This window comes from Canis lupus, chromosome 31 (genome assembly GCF_048164855.1).
Source record: "Canis lupus baileyi chromosome 31, mCanLup2.hap1, whole genome shotgun sequence".
Classification (NCBI taxonomy): Eukaryota; Metazoa; Chordata; class Mammalia; order Carnivora; family Canidae; genus Canis; species Canis lupus.
In genome coordinates, this window is record NC_132868.1 from 7,734,774 (window position 1) to 7,754,565 (window position 19,792).

Genomic DNA, 19,792 nt, shown 5'->3' on the forward strand with positions numbered 1-19,792 from the left:
GTGATCTCTACCTTAGACCATCACAAGGGATCACAGACTTCTGGCTGAGGAAAGAAGCATTCTTTAAGCAATGGAAGGCAAATAAAATGATCTCCCAAACTACTATATTGGCCTAAAATTACTTCTATGGCTACATCCTTTGCATTTATGCCATTTATTCTTTAGTGTCTCCTGAAAGGAGGAGATGAAACCCATCAAGGTACTTCATAATTACACCAGAAAGAACCAGTGCAACTCCCCAGGTAACTTATTCATACAGAATCAAACACCAACACTATCTATTCAAGATAGCCTTTTGTTTTTTAAATAGAAAGACGCTCGCAGTTCTTCATCCACAGACACGAGTAAAATTATGATGTCTTTTAAATGCAACTTTAAGGTGTTTCCATAATGTTTTCAACATACAACCTCCAAGTTTGATGATGGTTTCAGAAAGAAAGGGGCTGGTCATGGGTGTGAGGAGCTGTCCTCCCACTGGTGCTGGCTCGTCAGGGCCTTCAGGTGGCACGACATGGGCAGGATGGCCAGGTGCCATGGTGGGTGCAGTACGGTGTGGGAAACACCCCCCCACCAGGGAATGTGGGGAACATTCTGTTAGACAAGATGGCCGACCTCCAAGTGGAGGAAGAATGCGGGTGCTGGGGCTTCCTGTGTGCCTGGTAGGGTGAGGGAATCCACTCTGCATGGATGTTATAGTGAGCTCCGCTCTCCTGGGCACCCAGATGAATCCCTCGGCAGGGAGAGAGCACTTCAACAGCACTGTAACTCCAAGGTTTGTGGCCTCTCAGAAGAACCATTCTCCCCCTGAGGTCTCATAACAAACACATCAGGGCAATGGTGACCCAAGGAAGGTCACATCCACTTCCTGGAAAAGCTAGACTCATGTCGGCTTCCTGTTTTCAGGGCCAATCACCCTGTAATGCCTTCTGCTACTGCGTCACAATCTTTACAAAATACATGAACAATGGTATCAAGGTTCTTCTTTTCTACTTGGCTCTCAATACAGTTGAGCTGGCTCATTGCACAGACCTGTACTTTGTCTCTCTGAGAAGTTGTTTTTGTGAAGAACTGGGAAGACAACGTGTGGCACATGTGACCACCAAGCATATGTTCTAGTAATGCTGACTAAGCTGGAGAGTCCAGGGGAGAGAACCCCCTAGAAGCCTGTTCTAGTTAAAAATGTCAGTTTTAAAAAAGAAATATAAATTTCCCTGACTTCCCCGCTCCTCAGAAAAAGAAGCACATCTGACAAGAGAAGAAAAGGTTTTCTGTACCCACGTCTCCCCACTGTCTGCTGACAGTGGCCAGGGTGACTGTCCGGGGACCAATGATGATGACAAGAGTAAGGCTGGTAATGGTTAGCACTGACTCGGCGCCTGCTGCCTGGCAGGAGGGCACCTCTGAACACTCCACAGGCATTAACTTGACCCTGACTACCAGCCTCTGACTGGTGCTATTACTCTCAATGTACAGAAGAGGAGACTAAGGCAGAGGGCAGTTACCAAGTCTGATGCAGAGTTCACTCTTACGAACACTGCACTTGACACTTCAACTTGCATCTCCAGATGACCGCAGGCCATGCCACCTGGATTCAGGGTTGGTATGGGCTTCCAATCAGGTCATGTCACATTACGTTTCTCTCCCCCCACCCCTGAGGTCTTTTTTTTTTTTTTTTAATTTTTATTTATTTATGATAGTCACACAGAGAGAGAGAGAGAGAGAGAGGCAGAGACACAGGCAGAAGGAGAAGCAGGCTCCATGCACCGGGAGCCCGACGTGGGATTCGATCCCGGGTCTCCAGGATCGCGCCCTGGGCCAAAGGCAGGCGCCAAACCGCTGCGCCACCCAGGGATCCCCACCCCTGAGGTCTTTAAGGGTGTGAGGGAATGGGAGACAATGAAACGCAAGACTGAACCAACTGATAGTTTAGATGAGGGTCCTTTTTAACTACACTGGTTTGGAATCTAATAGAACAAAGTCTATTTATTGAAAGGAGTCTGACACATTATCTCATTCTGCTGTCCTCAAATAGGAATGCATGGGACTGTCCCCAGTGGGTCTCCTCCTGACCAAATGTCATCTGGGGTTGGCTCCAAGCATGTGCATCTTTTGGAAAAGGTCCACAGGTTATTCTGCTGTGCAGCCTTGGTTAAGAACCATAGGCTAAATGAGGAAATGGAAAGTCAGAGGATCTGGGTGACACACCAAGGTTCCCGGCTGGCCTAGGGGCCATAGGACTGTCATAGGACTGAAATCTGGAGCCCTGGTCAGGCACTCTGTAGGTGGTGAGTGCTGCTGGGGGCTGGGCTGCAAACTGCTCACTCACCCACTCGCTAGAGATCAGCCAACTGGAACCTTTGGAGAAAAACCAAGGATAAGCATGGATCTCTGGTCCCCTAGTCCCTGATTCAGGGCTCAAGGACTATTCTTGAGGAACAGGGAAACTTCACCAATGGCAAGCTTCGTAAATTCTCTGGAGCCAGTGAAAAGTGCAGGGCTTAGAGTCATACCCTAAACTCATGAAAGGTTCCCTCAGGTCTTTGGGTTGGGCTTGGGGTCAGAGAGGACCACAAGCTGATTGATTGGCTGATGACCTGAGCTTGTCTCATATTTCCACAGGATCTGGCAATGGGGGTAGGGCAAGTGGGCAGCCTTTGAGGAGATTCTGGAATTCAAAGTCTAGAATGGGTGACTCTTGTTGGGCACACTGCTGCCAGAAGGGATCATCAAGCTTTGCAGTTAGAAATGAGCTTAGAAATGAACTTTCAACACCCACTCACATGTAACCACTCTGCCAAACAAGCTCAAGTAATTAAAAAATAATCACAACACAACAGGATCTCTGTGCTCACTGTCCCTTTTAGTTTGCTGAGACCAGTGCTTCTCCTCCCCAACCCAACCTTGAACAAAGACTTGGGGCAACTCCATGACTTCCTGTCACTCTTGGATGACTTCACTGTCACTTCAAGTCCTCTTGTCAATAAAGTGTCCAGCCCAACAAGTGGTTGAAACTCGGAACCTGGCTGAATGTGTGGCTCTTCTCCCTCCACAGCACAGGCCTGCTGCAGTGGGGGAGGTCTGCAGGGTGAGGGAGGGGGCATGACTGGCTTCTATACTTGCTCTACTCATACTTCTACTTTGACCCTTCCCAACTTGCTCAGTCAGGCTTTCCAAACACCCAGGGGTGCAGGACAGGGAGAGAAAGGAGTGTCTGATAAAGCAGGAAAGTGCTCCGCTGACTGCATCATGCTCTCCTGGCACTCACACCTGGTGGATGTTGCCATAGGTTATTTGAAGACTCCCTGCTGCTGCCTCCATCCGTGAACATCCCACCTGAGGTTCCCCTGCTGTGGACAGTACACTCTGCCCTGCTCGTGACCACTCTCTGCCCCAGGCTCTCTGGCTATTCTCTGCTGGGGCCTGTTCACCCCGCCAGGTGGTTCTGTAAAGCAGAATCTCAGAGAACCCTATGCCAACTGTCTTTCTCTTGCTCTGTCCCTGAGCAATGTTTAGCATCCTTTGCCCTCACATGGCCCAACAGTCCCATTACATCCCCACCTGCAGCCCTAACTCTCTCAGCCCAGACATTTCATTTTTTTAAACTTTCATTTTATTTTATTTTTTTTTAAGATTTTATTTATTTATTCATAGAATCAGAGAGAGAGGCAGAGACACAGGCAGAGGGAGAAGCAGGCATCATACAGAGAGCCCGATGTGGGACTCGATCCAGGGTCTCCAGGATCACGCCCTGGGCTGTAGGCGGCGCTAAACCGCTGCGCTACCGGGGCTGCCCTAAACTTTTTTGTTTTTAATTTATTTATTTACTCATGAGAAACAGAGAGACAGAGGCAGAGACACAGGCAGAGGGAGAAGCAGGCTCCATGCAGGGAGCCTGATGTGGGACTCAATCCCGGGTCTCCAGGATCATGCCCTGGGCTGAAGGCGGTGCTAAACCCCTGAGTCCCCCGGGCTGCCCCAGCCCAGACATTTCAATCCGCCCCTACCCTCTGCAGTTTCCACTGGTCAGGGACCTGCCTATCACCTGTGTGTCCCCCAGAGGTAGGGGTTTTCCCAGGACACCACTCAGTGCCCCAAGCGTAGACATGCTAGGTTCTGGCCCGTGGAGAAGGCCAGAGGTGAAGGGAAGATCCCCAGGGGGCTGACTTCTCACTATGCTCTGTCCAGCACCCCTCTTCTGGCCTCCAGTCTCCTCCCATTCCTATGCTTCCTAGAAGGGGAGTGCCTAGGATCATGCAACCAGTTTTCAAGCAGGACATTTGTAAATGAGCAAACGGTTTTGCATCCCTTCTGGACCATGGGAGCTCCTGTCTGTGTGTCACAGGCTGAAATTCACTTTAGCATCTGGTGTGCATACGCGCAGGCACACACACACACACCCCTCCCTCCTGGGGGACTGCTAGGCTTCAGGACACATGTTAAGGACCCTCAGATGACCAACACAAGCGTGCTCTAAGGAGCTCAGAGTCTAGTTGGAGAGACAGCAAGTAAACAGAACGTGAGAACAGAGTGTGATTGGTGCTGCTCAGGCCCAGGTGTGGACATGTCTGCCTGGTATCCTAGAAAAAGTTTGGAACTGCCACGAGCACTTAGTTTCCAAACTCCCACATCAGTGCTCTCTCCTACTGATTCATTCTATAGCAGGAGGGCCTCCCATCCCCACAGCGCCCCCCCAGTTGACCTATGTGCTAACCATTTAGCACCTGTGTCCCCAACTGTCATCTAATGCCTAATTTATTCAGGGGAGTATTAGAAAGCAGCTCTGGAAAGCCGGGTGGTATTCTAGCCTGAGTCTACAAGGAACCTGGCTGAGGGGTCTGTCTGGAGGCGGCGGGGGCGGGGGCTCGCACCTGGTGAGTCCCTGCATACCCACAGTGACATCTGTGTCCTGTTTTGATCAAGTCTCAGCTCTCCTGCACCAAGGCTACCTGGCTCAGAATCACACGCCATCCTGACCACCTGGCGACTCGGCAAAGGGTCAAAACGTCGGCCTTTCAAGTGATGAAAGCTAGCTGTGATGTGTGCTCAAGAGGCCTCTTGAAACGCTCCTGCTACCACACGGCAGTTTCCAGGGCTCCGGTCCAGGCACACAGGGCCCGCTCCCTAAGCCTGAATGGCCGGATGCCCAGATCTGGTCAACACCCTGGGCAGCTGGCGATGGAGAAGCTTGCAGAAGTGCGCAGCGACACTCAGGCCCCGAGGGAAGGAAGAGGTGCCTGCAGACCCAAGCAGGGGCTCTGCCCACATGCCGGGAACACAGGCAGAGCAAACAGGTTTTCATCAAAACCAAAGCTTTCAGGGACTGTTACTGTGATTAAATCATTTTCGACTTCTGAAGGGAAGTTCAATTCCTCCAAACATCCTCCTGGTGGGCTGGAAGGCTCTTTGTTAACGTGAGTCCTGGTCATGTTTCCAAGGACTGTTCCAGAAAATCATGCCTCGGTAATGCTTGCGGTGGATCTGAAAGGCATGCTCCTGTCCCCGCCAAATTCCAAAAGTAACCCTGGGTCTCTGCATTCCGAAGGCATGGGTGCTCGGCCCACCCCCCCAGAAATGAGCTGGGAAGGAGGTGCTGCTGGATAGGAGGGCAAAGTGATTACATTGGGTTTGTTCTCCATCCCATTGGGGCCATGCAAAGGTGGGGGGGCGGGAAAAAGGCTTCCTCGAAGCTATTAATAAATTCCAGTGGGCAGTGATTCTTCAGTTTTGCATAAATCTGAGATATTTGCTTAAACGATAACTAAAATTGAGTATTGTCTGCATGCCAGGCACTGCTCCCAGAGCTTTGCAGGAATCACTGCTTTTAAAATCAGTTGTAGCCTCTAAGAGGATGGAGGCCTGGGCCCACAGCTCAGAAGTGCCAAGGCTGGGACCGGACCTGTGCTCTGAGCCACCAAGCAGGGCCCAGCAGGTATGGGAGGCTGGCCTGGGGCCCAGAAAAGCCATGCGTGGCAGGTGGGGCAAGCATCTCTCCCCTCCTAGCAGCCTTGCTCTTGGGTGCAGGGCTCTCTTGTCCCCAGTGCCGGCCACACTCTGTCATGCCTGGTCGGGGATCCAGCAGGAAAGATCCCTCTCCAGGGACCGCACGTCTCACAAGAGCTGGAACTGCTCCTCAGGAGGCCTTAGGGAGAGAGCGAGCTCACGCAGGGGGCATCCACTTGGCTCTGACACTCGAGATCCCGGACAGTATCTGTGCTGTCACACAGCACACGTGCCCTCACTGCTGAGCTGCAGAAGCCACACGGCAGTGGCCCAGCTGGCCTGGGATGCTGAGGCCGGGATCATCCCTCGCCCAGCTGGGGAAGGGCTGCTTCTGTCTGGGGACGGTCAGGCAAGGACAGGTCTGACTGGGACAGGAAAGGTGGGCAGCCAAGGTCAGGATGTCAGAAGGACCAGGCAGGGCTTTGCTATGGCTTGTGTACTCAAACAGGTCTCCTTCTAGTAACCTTGGTAGGAGTTTTGGGGAGGGAAACCCCCCCCAAAACATAATAGTTCCTTTACTGAGACTCACGATGGGGGTGCTCAGAACTGTTAGACGGTGGGTTAGGGATTCTCTTTCTTGTTCAGCCCTGCGCGCGAGCTCTGTTTGGCATGCAGGATTGTCCCCAGGAGGATCATAACCAGCAGACTCTCCTACACCCACCGTTTGATCTTCGGAAACTGCAGAGCAAAACCTGCCCTGCTCAGCATGCTGCCTTTGAGCAGACAGGGCCGGCTGCTCTGATGGCATGGTGTCCTATGTGGGGAAGGGGGGGGGTTCCCTGAAAGTTTTTAATCCTCAAGACTTACAGTGGCTGCTTGTGTAGTTCCCCCATATTTAACCTAACTGACAAACCTTGGCAGTAAAGCACGGAAAGTTACAGCCAAGGGCAGATGTGCGTTGGCTGCCTAAATGAGAGCACCTTGCAGCCCACAGCTGCGCAGAATGAAGCGACGGTGTCATGGGCTGTCTCACTGGTCCCATGCCCCCAGTTTAAGATTCAGTGTGCATCGCTCCACCCTCCTGAGCAAAATCAGCAGCTAGAGAAAAATCAGCTAATGATGTGTGGGGATCACGGGACCCTGAGTGAAAACCAAAGACTCCCCAACGTGGGTCTGTGGCTCTTGAGCCTGGAGAGGTCTGTGGCAGGGAGTTTGAAAGGCTCCGAAATGGAGCACATGCTAATTTTCCTACAGGGCTGCCGGAGGCCTGGGTCCGGGCTCTGTCTCCTGCAGGAAGAAACGAGCTGCCCTTTAGAGCTGGGGATTACTCCAAGGGCACACAGGGATGAAGCCGCCTTGGATGAGGCCCCCCAAGGAATTCACTTTCTTTGTCTGACAAAGGAGGAAATAAAGCACAGAGCACACTTATCGAAATGATTCCTACTTTGTTCCTAAAGAGTTCTCCAAATGCCCACGCAGAGAGGGAGCACCAGAGTCAGGACCTAAGCCCACTGGGCCACCCTGCCCCCACTACAGTCCTTTCCCAGGGACCCACCTGGGTGGTGAAGCCTACAGGAGACCCTGCATGTGTTCAATTCTTAAAATGGCAGCACCAATGAGACTTGAAGAGAAAGGCCCCCCTCTCTCGGGAGCACATGGGAGTTGTAATGGCCTGGCATGCAGTAGGGCCACTCAGGAAATAGATGAGTGGACGTCAGCTGCCAGCACTGCCGCTTTAGCACTGCCTTCCCTGCCAGCTACGTCCCACCCGAGTGCACATGGGACTCTGTGTCTTGCCCTGACAAATGCCCTCCTCATCTGGAGGGACGCTCAGGGTGATGCGATGTGCCGTGTCCCACATCCCACCCAATGCAACTGCAAAGTCAGGCACAATTCTCCTTTTATGAGTGGGGGGTGTGGGCTCAGCCTGCAGATGCAGCGGGTCAAGCTCATGTGACAGAGTCCAGGTGTGGTCTAGGTTCAAGTCCACGCTACCTACCTCCGGGTATCTTCCCAGGCCCACCCTGCCGTTTCTCATACTCTCCAAAGAGGCAACTATGTTCAGACATTTGCTTAGAATAAATCCGCCCGAGAAGGAGAAACAGAGAATCCACTGATTTCCCAGGTCCGGCCCAGGGGGATGTCAGGAGACATGAGGAGGGGTCTCCGAGGTGTAGGGCTGATCCCTGGGGGCCCTTTGCAGGGCTTGAACCAGGCATGCTTCTGGCCAGAAGCAGCCTCTTGCAGCCAGAATATTCTCACTCTTTTCCTCCCCGGCCTCCGTCCCCCAGCCAGTTTCTAGTACTTTCTTTTCAGTTTCAGAAGCCACTTCCCCACAGTGGTGGCCCTCTGGGCTTCCACATTTATGCTGCTAGAGTGCCTGGAGACAGGAGGATGCCACCCCCTCCAGGCAGCAAGGCCACCTCGGTCTCTTTCACCTCTCTTCCAGGCCCAGCACCAGCCTGGCCAGAGGCCAGGGGGAACCTTAGGTACATGCTGACCTTATGAGCTGAACTGATAGCTGGGCATACCGACATAAAGATGCTTTATGTTGCTACTGCAAGCAGATGGCTCCTTCTTAATAGATGCAGTGATTTCATTATCTGTGACCAGCAGGTAGATAGGCTGCCAAATACCCTACCTCCTGCAGAGAGCAGCAGGAGAAGATACAGAGGAGCGAGCGGTCCACAGTCAGTCAGACCTGCTCTGAGACCCTGACCGGCTCACCACGTGCAGCATGCTTCCAGAAGGAAGCCAGCGATAAAGTCCAGCTTCTCACTCACTGCCTGGCGCTTTCTACCTAATGTCAAATTGAAATATGCTACAGGAAGATACTGCTCCAAGCCTCCTCACTTGAGATGGCTTCATACTCTAGCCTCAGGGGGGTTGGGCTTATCAAGTAGCAAGTTCATGCATCTGTAAGTTCCCAGGATCCCAGCTGAAGACCTCCCCCAAACGGGGAATGCAGCTCATCTCTGAAAACCCACGGTGCCAACCACAGGCCTGTGCACACAGTGGGTGCTCAGACATGAGTTTCCCACTGTAAATCCATCTGCCAACTCTTGTAAGTCAGGAACGTGAAAGAAACGTCATGACATCTGATTTCATAAGCCATTTCGACTTTAAAACGACACCCTCATCCTTCTAGTTCTAGTTAAGTATCTGTTCCCTCAGAGACTCCAAGAAATCCCCATTTCTATCCATTCAAGCGAGCAGACCCAAGTCTTTGACCCGTTCTTGTGTGGATAACTTCTAAATTCTGTCTATGCCCTTTCTTTGAAATTCTAAGGCCTTTAAAGGCTCTCAGGGAAGCTGGGAGCAATGATGCTCACTGCTGTGATTATGCCTCCTGATTTGGCCTCTATTGCATGCTGGTCAGGGACATGGCCCTCACACCAGGGAGAGGCCCCTTTTGTGACTTATTGGGAACCCCAGGGCCACACGTTGCACATTGAAAACTTCATGGGATGGGTGGAAGAAAAGCCAGGAACTGTGAACAAACGCCATGCTAACAGGTGCAGGGTTGATGCTAACCCACTGTCCTCAGCTGATGCCTCTGTGATCAATCAGTATCTTCTCAAAAATGGACCAACACAGGCTGATAGTGGACATGTGGAGCACTCCGTGTTTGCAGGGCCACAGGCCTCCAGGTCATGGCCAGACCTCCCGGCCCTCCCCAGCCCACCGCCCCGTGGCGCCCCACCTCGTTCTTCAGGCTCCGGGCCAGGAAATGCTCGGCCACATGTGCGGGCAGCACGTTCTCCAGCAGCACACGGTTCAGGTTCTCCATGGTCTCTATCTCCTCCCGTTCTTTTTTGAATTTGTTCTTCCATAAGAAGTCTAACCTACAGTAATATTCATTCTGTTACAAGAGGACACAGAGGTAAAGAAACAATAGGCATCTTGTCCTGCCAGAGAGTGGAGGTTTTAAAGAGAAAACAAAAAGAATGAAACAACACTGAAAAAAAAGAACCCCCATACAGAACGGTCACCCTCCCTACAAAGCCCGCTGCTCCCCCCAAATGTCTCCCATCCAAACCCTCACCTGCATTTGCAAAAAAAGCAAGTTGGGGAAAGAACCAGCCTCAGGAACAGGACAGAGGAGGGGATTGTGATGGAAATGACATGGAAGCTTCTTGCAAAGTAGGTTAATAAAAGATGGCTTTTGAGAAGAGGCATAACAGAATATAAACAATGAATAAATGAAAAATGGGAAATAGATTAGTGGAGAGAGTGCCCTGTTGGATAATTTGCATTTAAAAATAATGGTGCTCCTTTGTGACAGTTTGCCTTACGACTGGAAAATCAGTTTTCCCCTGCCACCAAATTCTGTGATTCAGCATTCACTGAAAATTGTGTGTGTGTGTGTGTGTGTGTGTGTGTGTGTGTGTGTTTCATTTGGGATTGCACTGTACTGAGAGTATGATATTGTATTTACACTAAAGTTCATTCTGGTATCATTTAATTAAGATGGTGCCTGCTAGTAAAAACATACGTGTTCATGCTTTATAATGTAAACTTAATGTTTTTAAAAACTGTTATTAATGTTGTAGAGATAGGGGGGCCTATTTCCTGGCAGAGGGTCTCTTTGATTATGGCATCATGCTCGATCTGCTACGATATAAATAATTAAATATGGTGAAACAGCCCTCAAAGAATCTTCCTGTAACACAAGGCCTAATGGAGAGCATTTCAGCACAGATAGTGACTTCCTGAGGCAGAGGGCGGGAGGGGGGTGGAGGGTGGGGGGGACAGCAAAGAAGAAATAAATTCTGAAGGTTTGTTTCATTGGTTTGATTAATCATATCAATGCACCTACAAACACACACACACACACTTTGCCTCTCATGCACAGATGGCAATTAAAAAAATTTCACATTTTGAAACCCGAAAGAACAATGATCATTCATCATTTAGGTTTGATTCAAACCAATGCACGATATGCTAAAAAATTATTCCTCCTCCTCTGGTGTGGAATGTATTTTTACTTCATATTGAGACTTAAAAAAAAAAAAGATTGCAAAAGAGGTGTCTTTAATGTTTGTTTATATTAAATTTTTACATTAATGCCAAATCTTCCACATTCTGCACTTACAGAAATCAGGCTCTGCACTGACTGGGGAAAGCCTCTCTTGGAGAATAAATTATTTGTTTGGGTTTTGGGGGGATAAACCAGTGGTGAGGCTGGTTCTAAACCAGGACAGCTTGGCAGTCTGTGATGGTGGCTTCGAGAAGACACAGATGCACACTCGAGATTAGACAAAGGAAATTGGAGAAACCCAGCAGAGGGCAGGGCAGCAGAGGGCCACGTGGGGTTTCCAAGAGCCATACTAAGGGGTGACTGCTACTGCATCACCCTAAATCCAGCACGATCTCATCCTGAGATTCTTACTTTTTTTTTTTTTTTTTGATTCTTATGTTTAATGACACCTACAGAGTCCATTTCCAGAGAAGGTCACAGTCATGGACACTGAAGATGAGGACTTAGAACTGTTTTCTGTGGGATACTGTTGAATCCATTCAACTGGTTTGGGGGAGAAACCTGTCTTCCTTTGGGGGCTTTTCCATGAGTTTCTAATGAGTTTGTCCTTCAAGGAGAGGATCCTACAGTGTCAACCTTCAGCCCAGGTCATGATCCTGCGGTCCTGGGATCGAGCCCCAAATCCGGCTCCCTGCTCCTCAGGGAGTCTGGTTCTCCCCCTCCCTCTGCCTGCCTTGCCCCCTGCTGGTGCTCTCTCTCTTTCAAGTAAATACATAAAATCTTTAAAAAATTAAAATAAAAAAATAGAACAGCAGTCCTGCCTTGTGAACCTTAATTCCCACATCTCCCTCCAACTCTCAGAGTCTATCTGGGGGCTACTTGACAGTTCTCAGGGCCCAGATTCCACTCAGAGATGTGGAATTTTCTCTTCCTTTGCTCTGGCAATGACAAGAGAGAACAGAAAGAGCCTGGAGGAGGCACCAGGCCCTCTCTGGGAGCATCACTGCTGTCTTCACACCGGACACAGCCTCGAGGGCAGTTCTTGCCTTGTCTAGTTCTGAAAACAAGCTGAGGGACTGGGGGGATTTACATCTCTCCTTTGTGGACAGAAGAGGCGGTCCTGGGCAGGGGTGCAGGCAGTGTGTGACTGCATGCATTCTTGGGTTCTGCAGCCTTGCACACAGTGACCTCGGCCTAACCGAGGCCACCAGACAGCCACCTGCCCGGATCCCTATCTTGAAGGAGCTCACCTAGAATGCAGACCCTCAATGACAGCATGTGGCCATTTAAACTCAGGAGAAACACAGAGAATCTTTCTTTTTCAAAAAAGGCCCTTGAATTCAGGCTGGCATTTCTATCACAGACATCTTGTCCGGGAGATGTGTTATATATAATTTCATTAAGGGGTCTCAGATACCCAGAGCAATACTTAGCACAGCTAATTTGCTCAGAAAGCAAATACATCACCACCGTTTCAAAAAAGATAGTCATGGGGCAGAGGAGTCATTAGGACAAGTGACAACAAAAGTAAGTTGCAAAATGTCCGTACTGTTGGACGGAAATAAGTGACCCTGAGGCCATGCGTATTTATGAAACTTAAAAGCCTTATTTAAGGGGTGCCTGGGTGGCTCAGTGGTTGATCATCTGCCTTCGGTTCAGGTTGTGATCCCAGGGTCCTGGGATCGAGTCTCACATAGGGCTCCCTGCAGGGAGCCTGCTTCTCCCTCTGCCTGTGTCTCTGCCTCTCTATCTCTCATGAATAAATAAATAACATCTTTAAAAAACCCTTATTTAAAATACTGGACATTTATTTGTGATGTACTTGTGTTTTCAGGAGAGTATGCAAAAGTACTACCTCACACGTTTGGATGTTCTTGTGAGCCCAGAAGACGTGGGGCCTTTGTAAAGCCCGGGCTGAATGATCCTGGCTCACCCCAGCATATCCCGGGTGCCATCTGCTGAAGAATGGTCCTTCACACCATCTCCCCCGCAGAGAGCAGTGACTCTGCAGGTCCCTAGGTGTGTATACTGCCTACTGCTAACATTAGTGACAAAAAAAAGAAAGGGGTCCCTGTAGGACGGGGATCAGAACTACTGTGTTAAATTATGCCCAACCATAATAATGAACACATTTGATTGTTTATCTGATGTCAGTCAGGGAGTCACAGGTCGGGGCAGCCCCTGGATGCAGCAGCATGTACCTAGTGGTCCTTCAGGCTTATCGTTTCAGGGATCAGTAAAAGTTGGGAGACCTTACTTTTTGATTCCAGGTCTTTTAATTTATTATATTATTATTTCTTATTGCTGTGAAGCACTCACAGTGGGAGTGATCACTCCAGTGGGAGAAAGTGCAGGACCTGGTATGAAATGGGGCAGCAGCTGACCCTGCAGAGGGGGCGGCCACATTCCCTTGTTTCTGGAAACAATCATGTAAGTGATATTCTGTGTGGGAGCCCGTTTCTTTCCCATCTTTCACCTCTAATAGGGCTTCCTGAGAGTGGACATGACTTTTCTCTGTGAGCTAGAGCAGAAAGCAGGTCAGTAGTGGAGAAAGCCAGGTCTCAGGGGAAACAAATGAAACCAGGAAAAAAAGAACAGGGCATGGTTTAATGGATTAAGACAAATGCATGGAGAATGTAGAGCCAAGCACGTGCCAGGGACGGGGAGGAGACAGGGGTGTTCTAGAACTCTGCAGCAGGACAACAGCTGAGCTCCAGGGAGACTGCTGAGGCTTGCACAGTAGCTCCCCGGGAGGCGGACAGTGTTTCCAGGCTGCTGGACTGGCAGCCACAGATCTGGCCTCTGCTCTCACTGTGCAATTATTAACCACTCCCTGCTGCTTAACCATTCGGGGACATACATATAATCTAATGGGCTTTGTAACTTAGTTGGTTATTTCTATATAAATTGCTTCTTCGTGTCACATCATCCATCATCCAGGAATTCCAAGCAAACTTTGGTGAAGGCAGAGTGTGTGGTGGGGAATAAGTGTTTGTTCTCTGGGTAAATCGTCCTTGTGTGGAGCTAGAGGAAAAATACTGTCCTTGAAAATCCTGCACCCACGGCCTCTCCTTGGAGACAAGAAGTAGGGAGGAGTCCACGGAGGAACACATCCATTCAAATCACAAAAGACAATTTTCTTGCACAGAGGACTGTCTTTCTAGGAATGACTGCACGTGATGGCAAAGGTATTCATACCCTCTTCCAAGAAAAAGAAACGGGCCATGTATTCTGAAATGCATATAAACCCCCAGCGAAGGGGATATTTTTCCAAATGGTGTCAGCTACTGAGAGAACACTTTTGTTGGCTTACAAAACCCATGACATTATTTTGAGTTTTAACAGGAAATGGAATCGCATCTCTACCATCCACAAAGTTTGCCTTTTGTGGAAAAAATGAGACCTTTCCCCTTTTGTCCGTATCTACGCACACGTTTCTCTTATGCGATAAAAGCATTCTGATGTGTTTGCACAAAAGCAGCTACAATGCACATCAGCAAAGTAGTATCGTTATTATCACTGGACTCTTTTTTTTAAAAAATTGAAATAGAGTTGATGTACAAGTATTATTAACATGGCACTTGAGAGGAAGTTATGTGAAAAAGGGGTTGTCTTACCTGTCTACCCAGAACAAGCAGTGTGATGAAGAATATAAAGAGAGACACTGAGCCCATGGTCTTCAGGTCTTTCCAAATGCCTGGTCTATTAGAGAACAGACAGACAGACAGACAAAAACAATACAAAACAACATACATACAGGACTTAGAATTCATATATCAACCAATTTGAGAAACTTCCAGTGCACGTCACTCTGGCCAAACAACCTTTCAAATACATCTTCAAGCCCAGATTGCATCCAAACAAAATAATACCTAGTGGGAGGACTCAGTAATACAAGATTCTTCCAAATTGACATGATTTCTTATTTTATCTCAAGCTCTAACAAACAAAAAAGGAAATAACAGAGGAATGTGAATAGTATTTTCTTTATATTTCTGCGATCCATATGGATAATTTGACATCCCTTCAACTTTTAAAAGGTTCACCCTCAGAAAGGGACAGGAGTCTAGAAATTAACAATCATGTGAGGTATAAAAATGAAGCAGGGAACTTAATTTCTATCAGTTACTTTGACCTACCCATTATATAGTTTCTCATTACTTCCTTGGCAGACAAGTGTTCTTATGCCCTCTTTCATATGATTTTGTAACACAAAGGCAAGACGCAGATGGGAAGTCTTGGTCCACTGCCCCATTCCCCCTCGGGTTCAGCTAGACCTCAGTCACTGATCCCTGCCCGTGTCCTCACCACAACATTCTAGGCAATGGTCACCCCCATACACGGAGTCGGCATGCATGGTCGGCATGGAATGCCCAGCCATTCCTTTAAATGTCACTCTGGGTGTTCCTGTGAGAGTGTTTTCTGGAGGAGATTAACACTAGAATCAGTAAACTGAGTAAAGTAGATTGCCATCCACAATGTGGGTCAGCCTCATCCCATCAGTTGTAGGCTTTGGTAGAAGAAAAGGCCGACTTCCCCCTGAGTCAGAGAGAATTCTCTCCTGCCCAACTGCCTCTAGCTCAAACACTGGCTCTTTCTGGCTCTACAGCAGCTTCTGGCCTTCAGTCTCCAACTGGGACACTCACTGTTCAGATTTTGGGTTTGCCAACCTCCATAATCCTATGAGCCAATTCCTATGAGCCTTATCCTATGATAAACCTCCTTACTGATATATATTTATATAGGACATTTATATCCCTTTGGTTCTATTTCTCTAGAGAATGCTGATTAATACAGCATGGAAAGAGACATCTGCCATCCCTGGGGAGTCCTGTGTAGCTGACAAATGGTGATGCCCCACATATACGTGTAAATAAGACTTGAAAAAGAAAAGTTGATTATGTATGGACACATGTCACATAAGCAGCATAGATCGTATTAAATTAAATTAATACCAGGTAATTACTTTCTGCTTGTGAGATGAAGTTGCTGAGAGCTTTTCCCGTTTCTCTACAGAGGGTTCAAAGGCTGATGACGTGAGAGGAATCCATGTGGTAGTGAAAGAGGTCAGGTGGGCTTTGGTGTAAGAAAATCTGTGGAGGAACTGAGGGTCTGCTGCTCTATGGATCTGTGGGACCTGGGTTAACCCCTCCAAACCTCACTCTTGTGATCAGCCAATGGGGTTCACAGTACCCATTTTTACAGGCTGTTCTGGTCACTATGTCAAGTAGTAATACTGACACGTGGGAGACACATGGCCCTCATGAGTTTCTAGAGACTGAGGGCACCTGGGTGGCTCAGTCAGTGAAGCGTCTGCCTTCGGCTCAGGTCACGATTCCAGAGTCCTGGGATCAAGCCCCACGTTGGGCTCCCTGCTCAGCGGGAAGTCTGCTTCTCCCTCTCCCTCTGCCCCACCACCCACTTGTGCATTCTGTGTATCAAATAAATAAATAAAAACAAAACCTACAGAGTGAGAAGGGAGGGATGGAGCCAGAGAGGTAGAGAAAAAAGTATGAAAATATAGGATGGTGAATGATCGTTAACAGAGTGGAAGACCCAAGTATATAGGGAACAGAGGCAGAATGGCCAGTCTCGGTGGTTGAAGGGCTGAGGACCTCAGAGAACTCTCCTAGAAAGGCTAAGTTTGCATCAGGGGCTCTTTCCTCCCTAGTAAACCAGCTGGGCTGCAAGCATTTGAGCTCCCCAGCCACAAGGAGGTCACTGGTTCCTGAGATCGAAGTAGGCTGAGAGGTGCCACTGTCCTGTTTACTCAGAATTGATTTTAAGAAATGAAGTAGTTGGGCAGCCCCAGTGGCTCAGTGGTTTAGTGCTGCCTTCAGCCTAGGACATGATCCTGGGGTCCCGGGATCGAGTCCCATGTCCAGCTCCCTGCACGGAGCCTGCTTCTCCCCCTGCCTGTGTCTCTGCCTCCCTCCCTCTTTCTCTCTCTCTCTCCGCCCCCTCTGTCTCCCATGAATAAATAAATAAAATCTTTTTTTTAAAAAAAAGAAATGAAGTTGTTCCTTTTTGAGCTATGTCTAATAGCACAGCTGAAGGGATAGGGGGAAGCTGATGTTTATAAACCACCATGGCTCCAGTGAATTCTAAACTCATCGTCATCTATATTGAATATACTGATGCCAGCATTGCCCAGTCAGTGAAAGTGGTACAACACAGCCAACGTTCTCAGATGTGCAGGTGGAGTGTGACATTTCCATGTTACTTCATGCACCTTCTATTACTTTGTGATTCCAGGGATCTGAGAAAGCAGGTATGACATCCCTCTTCTACTCCGACCTATGTCACCCCCAAACTAATAGTAAAATGTTAACTCCCAGGTCAGGATCTTGTAGCAGCTTCATCAGTATAACCGATCAGAACTCAGGTCCTCCTTGCATTCCCAGGTAAGGGACTAGATGTCCCAAACAGGCAGAGCCAGCTCAGGCCCCCATCACTGATGGAGAGGGGGATGAAGGACCCTCTTTATGCCACTCAGGGCCTGGCCGAGTTTTCAGTTAATCACACAGAAAATACAGGCAAGCAATCCTTTTCCAGGACTCCTCAACTAATGCGTCTGAACATTGGTTTAGGGGGCAGAAAGCTATGCTCCACCTGTCTCCCAGATCTGGAGCCTTAGTGAGGAAGAGTAGTGGGAGGATGTGGGGACCTGGAGGCAGAAGGACAAGCAGTTCCTGGACTGGACCTAAATGGCTCTCAGGAATAATGAGAGACATCCAACCTGTAGAACAGACTTGTGGGCAGACACATGAACGCTTTTTTCCCTCCTGACCTGCTCTGTCAACTAAGAAGGACTGCACTATGCTTTCATGGATTTCATTTAGGTTTCTCAAAAACTTCTTTTATGCATATAGCCAAAAAGAATCGCTGATTCCCGCTGGAGCCCACCTCTCCTGTGTAGGCCATGCATGGGCAAGTGCCATCTGGCTCCTGCAGTCTGAACGAGAACTGTCCATCCACAGATGCATTCCTGGGTGACCTTGCTCTTTGTGTGCCTGTGGGAGAGGCCGGGAGGAAGAGGAGGGGGGAGTGCAGAGGAAGCATCCAGAACAGCTAGAATAAAATCCCAAGATCTAGTCTAGTCAATCGTGTTGATCATCACATTGGGTTTCTAGACCTTCTAAGACAAAGTACTACAACCTGGGTGGCTCAAAACAATCGAGATTTATCATCTCAAGGTTCTGGAAGCCAGATGTCTGACATCGAGGTGTTCCCTCTGAAACCTGTAGAGACATGCTTCCTTGCCTCGTTATGGCTCCTGGCGGTTGGCCACCAATCCTTGGTGCTCCTTGGCTTGCCATGCCAGCATTTCAATCTCTGCCTCCGTTATCAAATGTCTCTGTCTTCACATGGCCGTCTTCTAAGGGTACTAGCCACGCTGGGTTAGGGCTCATCCTTCACCATGTCTTCTTTTGGGAGGGACAGTCCAACCTTTAACAATCCTGTTGGTCATTTATATAAAAATGGCAGCTACTTGGGCATGAGGCCTCCTTCTCTCTCCCCTTTAGTTTTAAGGTTGAAATCCACTCTGGACTTTGCCTTGTCTGGTGGTGCCATCCCCGAGTGATGAAGGGATGAACACAGCACTAATATAACTGAGAAAGTTTCTAACTCACTGACAGTAGTGAGTGTCACTACTCACATTTTGGCTAGGCAAAATGTGACCGAATTTGCTTTCTTTCGTACCTGAAATTGGGCTCTGGAGACTCAGATGCCCAAACGAGCCTGTAGCCACACACTAATTTACAGTTGGCCCTCACCCTGAGGCTGTTAATGGAGCAAGCATTCTGGCCCTCAGGTTTGGAGAGTACAAAAGATCAAAGAAACCTAAAAAATTAGATGAGCAATATGGAGAAATTGCCTGGTGGACCAGGTCTCTAACCTAAAGGCAAATGATTCAGTTGAGGTAAAAAGTGACATTTTTAATTCTCAGGAGAGAAAGCAGTCCAGGCATGGAGACAAGAACATGATTTTACATTTAAGATCTTTATGTTTTCCTAGGTGAAATAGCCTCTGTTATTTTGAGGAGAAAAGTATCTAAATAAACTCAGGGTTATACAGTATTTCTATTATTTTTGTTTCAAGTTTTTATTTAAATCCCAGTTAACATATAGTGCAATATTGGTTTCAGGAGTAGAATTTAGTGATTCATCACCTACATACAACACCCAGTGCTCAACACAACAGGTGCTCTCGTTAATCCCCATCACCCATCTAGCCCATCCCCACCCACTCCCATCATTAGTTTGTTCTCTGTAGTTAAGAGTCTCTTATGGTTTGCCTCCCTCTCTTTTCCCCCCTATGTTCATCTGTTTTTTTTTTCTTAAGTTCCACATATGAGTGAAATCATATGGTATTTGTCTTTCTATGACTTATGTCACTTAGCATAATATTCTCTATTTTCATCCACATCCTTACAAATGGCAAGATTTCATTCTTTTTTGATGGCTGAGTAATATTTCATTGTATGCATATATATGTACACACACACCACTGCTTCTTTATCTATTCATCAGTTGATAGATGTTTGGGTTCCATCCATTATTAATTTCGTTATTGTTGACAATGCTGCTATAAATGTTGGATTGCATGTGCCCCTTTGAATCTGTATTTTGTATCCTTTGGGTAAACACTCAGTAGTGCAATTGCTGGGTCATACGGTAGCTTTATTTTTAACTTTTTGAGGATCCTCCATGCTGTTCTCCAGAGTGGCTGCACCAGCTTGCCCTCCCACCAACAGTGTAAGAGGGTTTCCGTTTCTCCAGATCCTCACCAACACCTGTTGTTTCCTGTGTTGTTAATTTAGCCACACTGACAGGTGTGAGGTGGTATCTCTTTGTGGTTTTGATTTGC

At 48.3% G+C, this 19,792-nt stretch overlaps 1 protein-coding gene across 1 annotated transcript in view; it reads right to left on the reverse strand.

Annotated features, from left to right (window-relative positions):
• Positions 1-19,792, reverse strand: part of ADCY2 (adenylate cyclase 2) — a 388,518-nt gene that overhangs the window by 23,078 nt on the left and 345,648 nt on the right. The window contains exons 19-20 of the mRNA XM_072807368.1: positions 14,539-14,623; positions 9,644-9,802 (exon numbers count right to left, since the gene is read on the reverse strand). Of these exons, the coding sequence (XP_072663469.1) occupies positions 9,644-9,802; positions 14,539-14,623 (244 nt within the window). The remainder of the gene's footprint in view (positions 1-9,643; positions 9,803-14,538; positions 14,624-19,792) is intronic.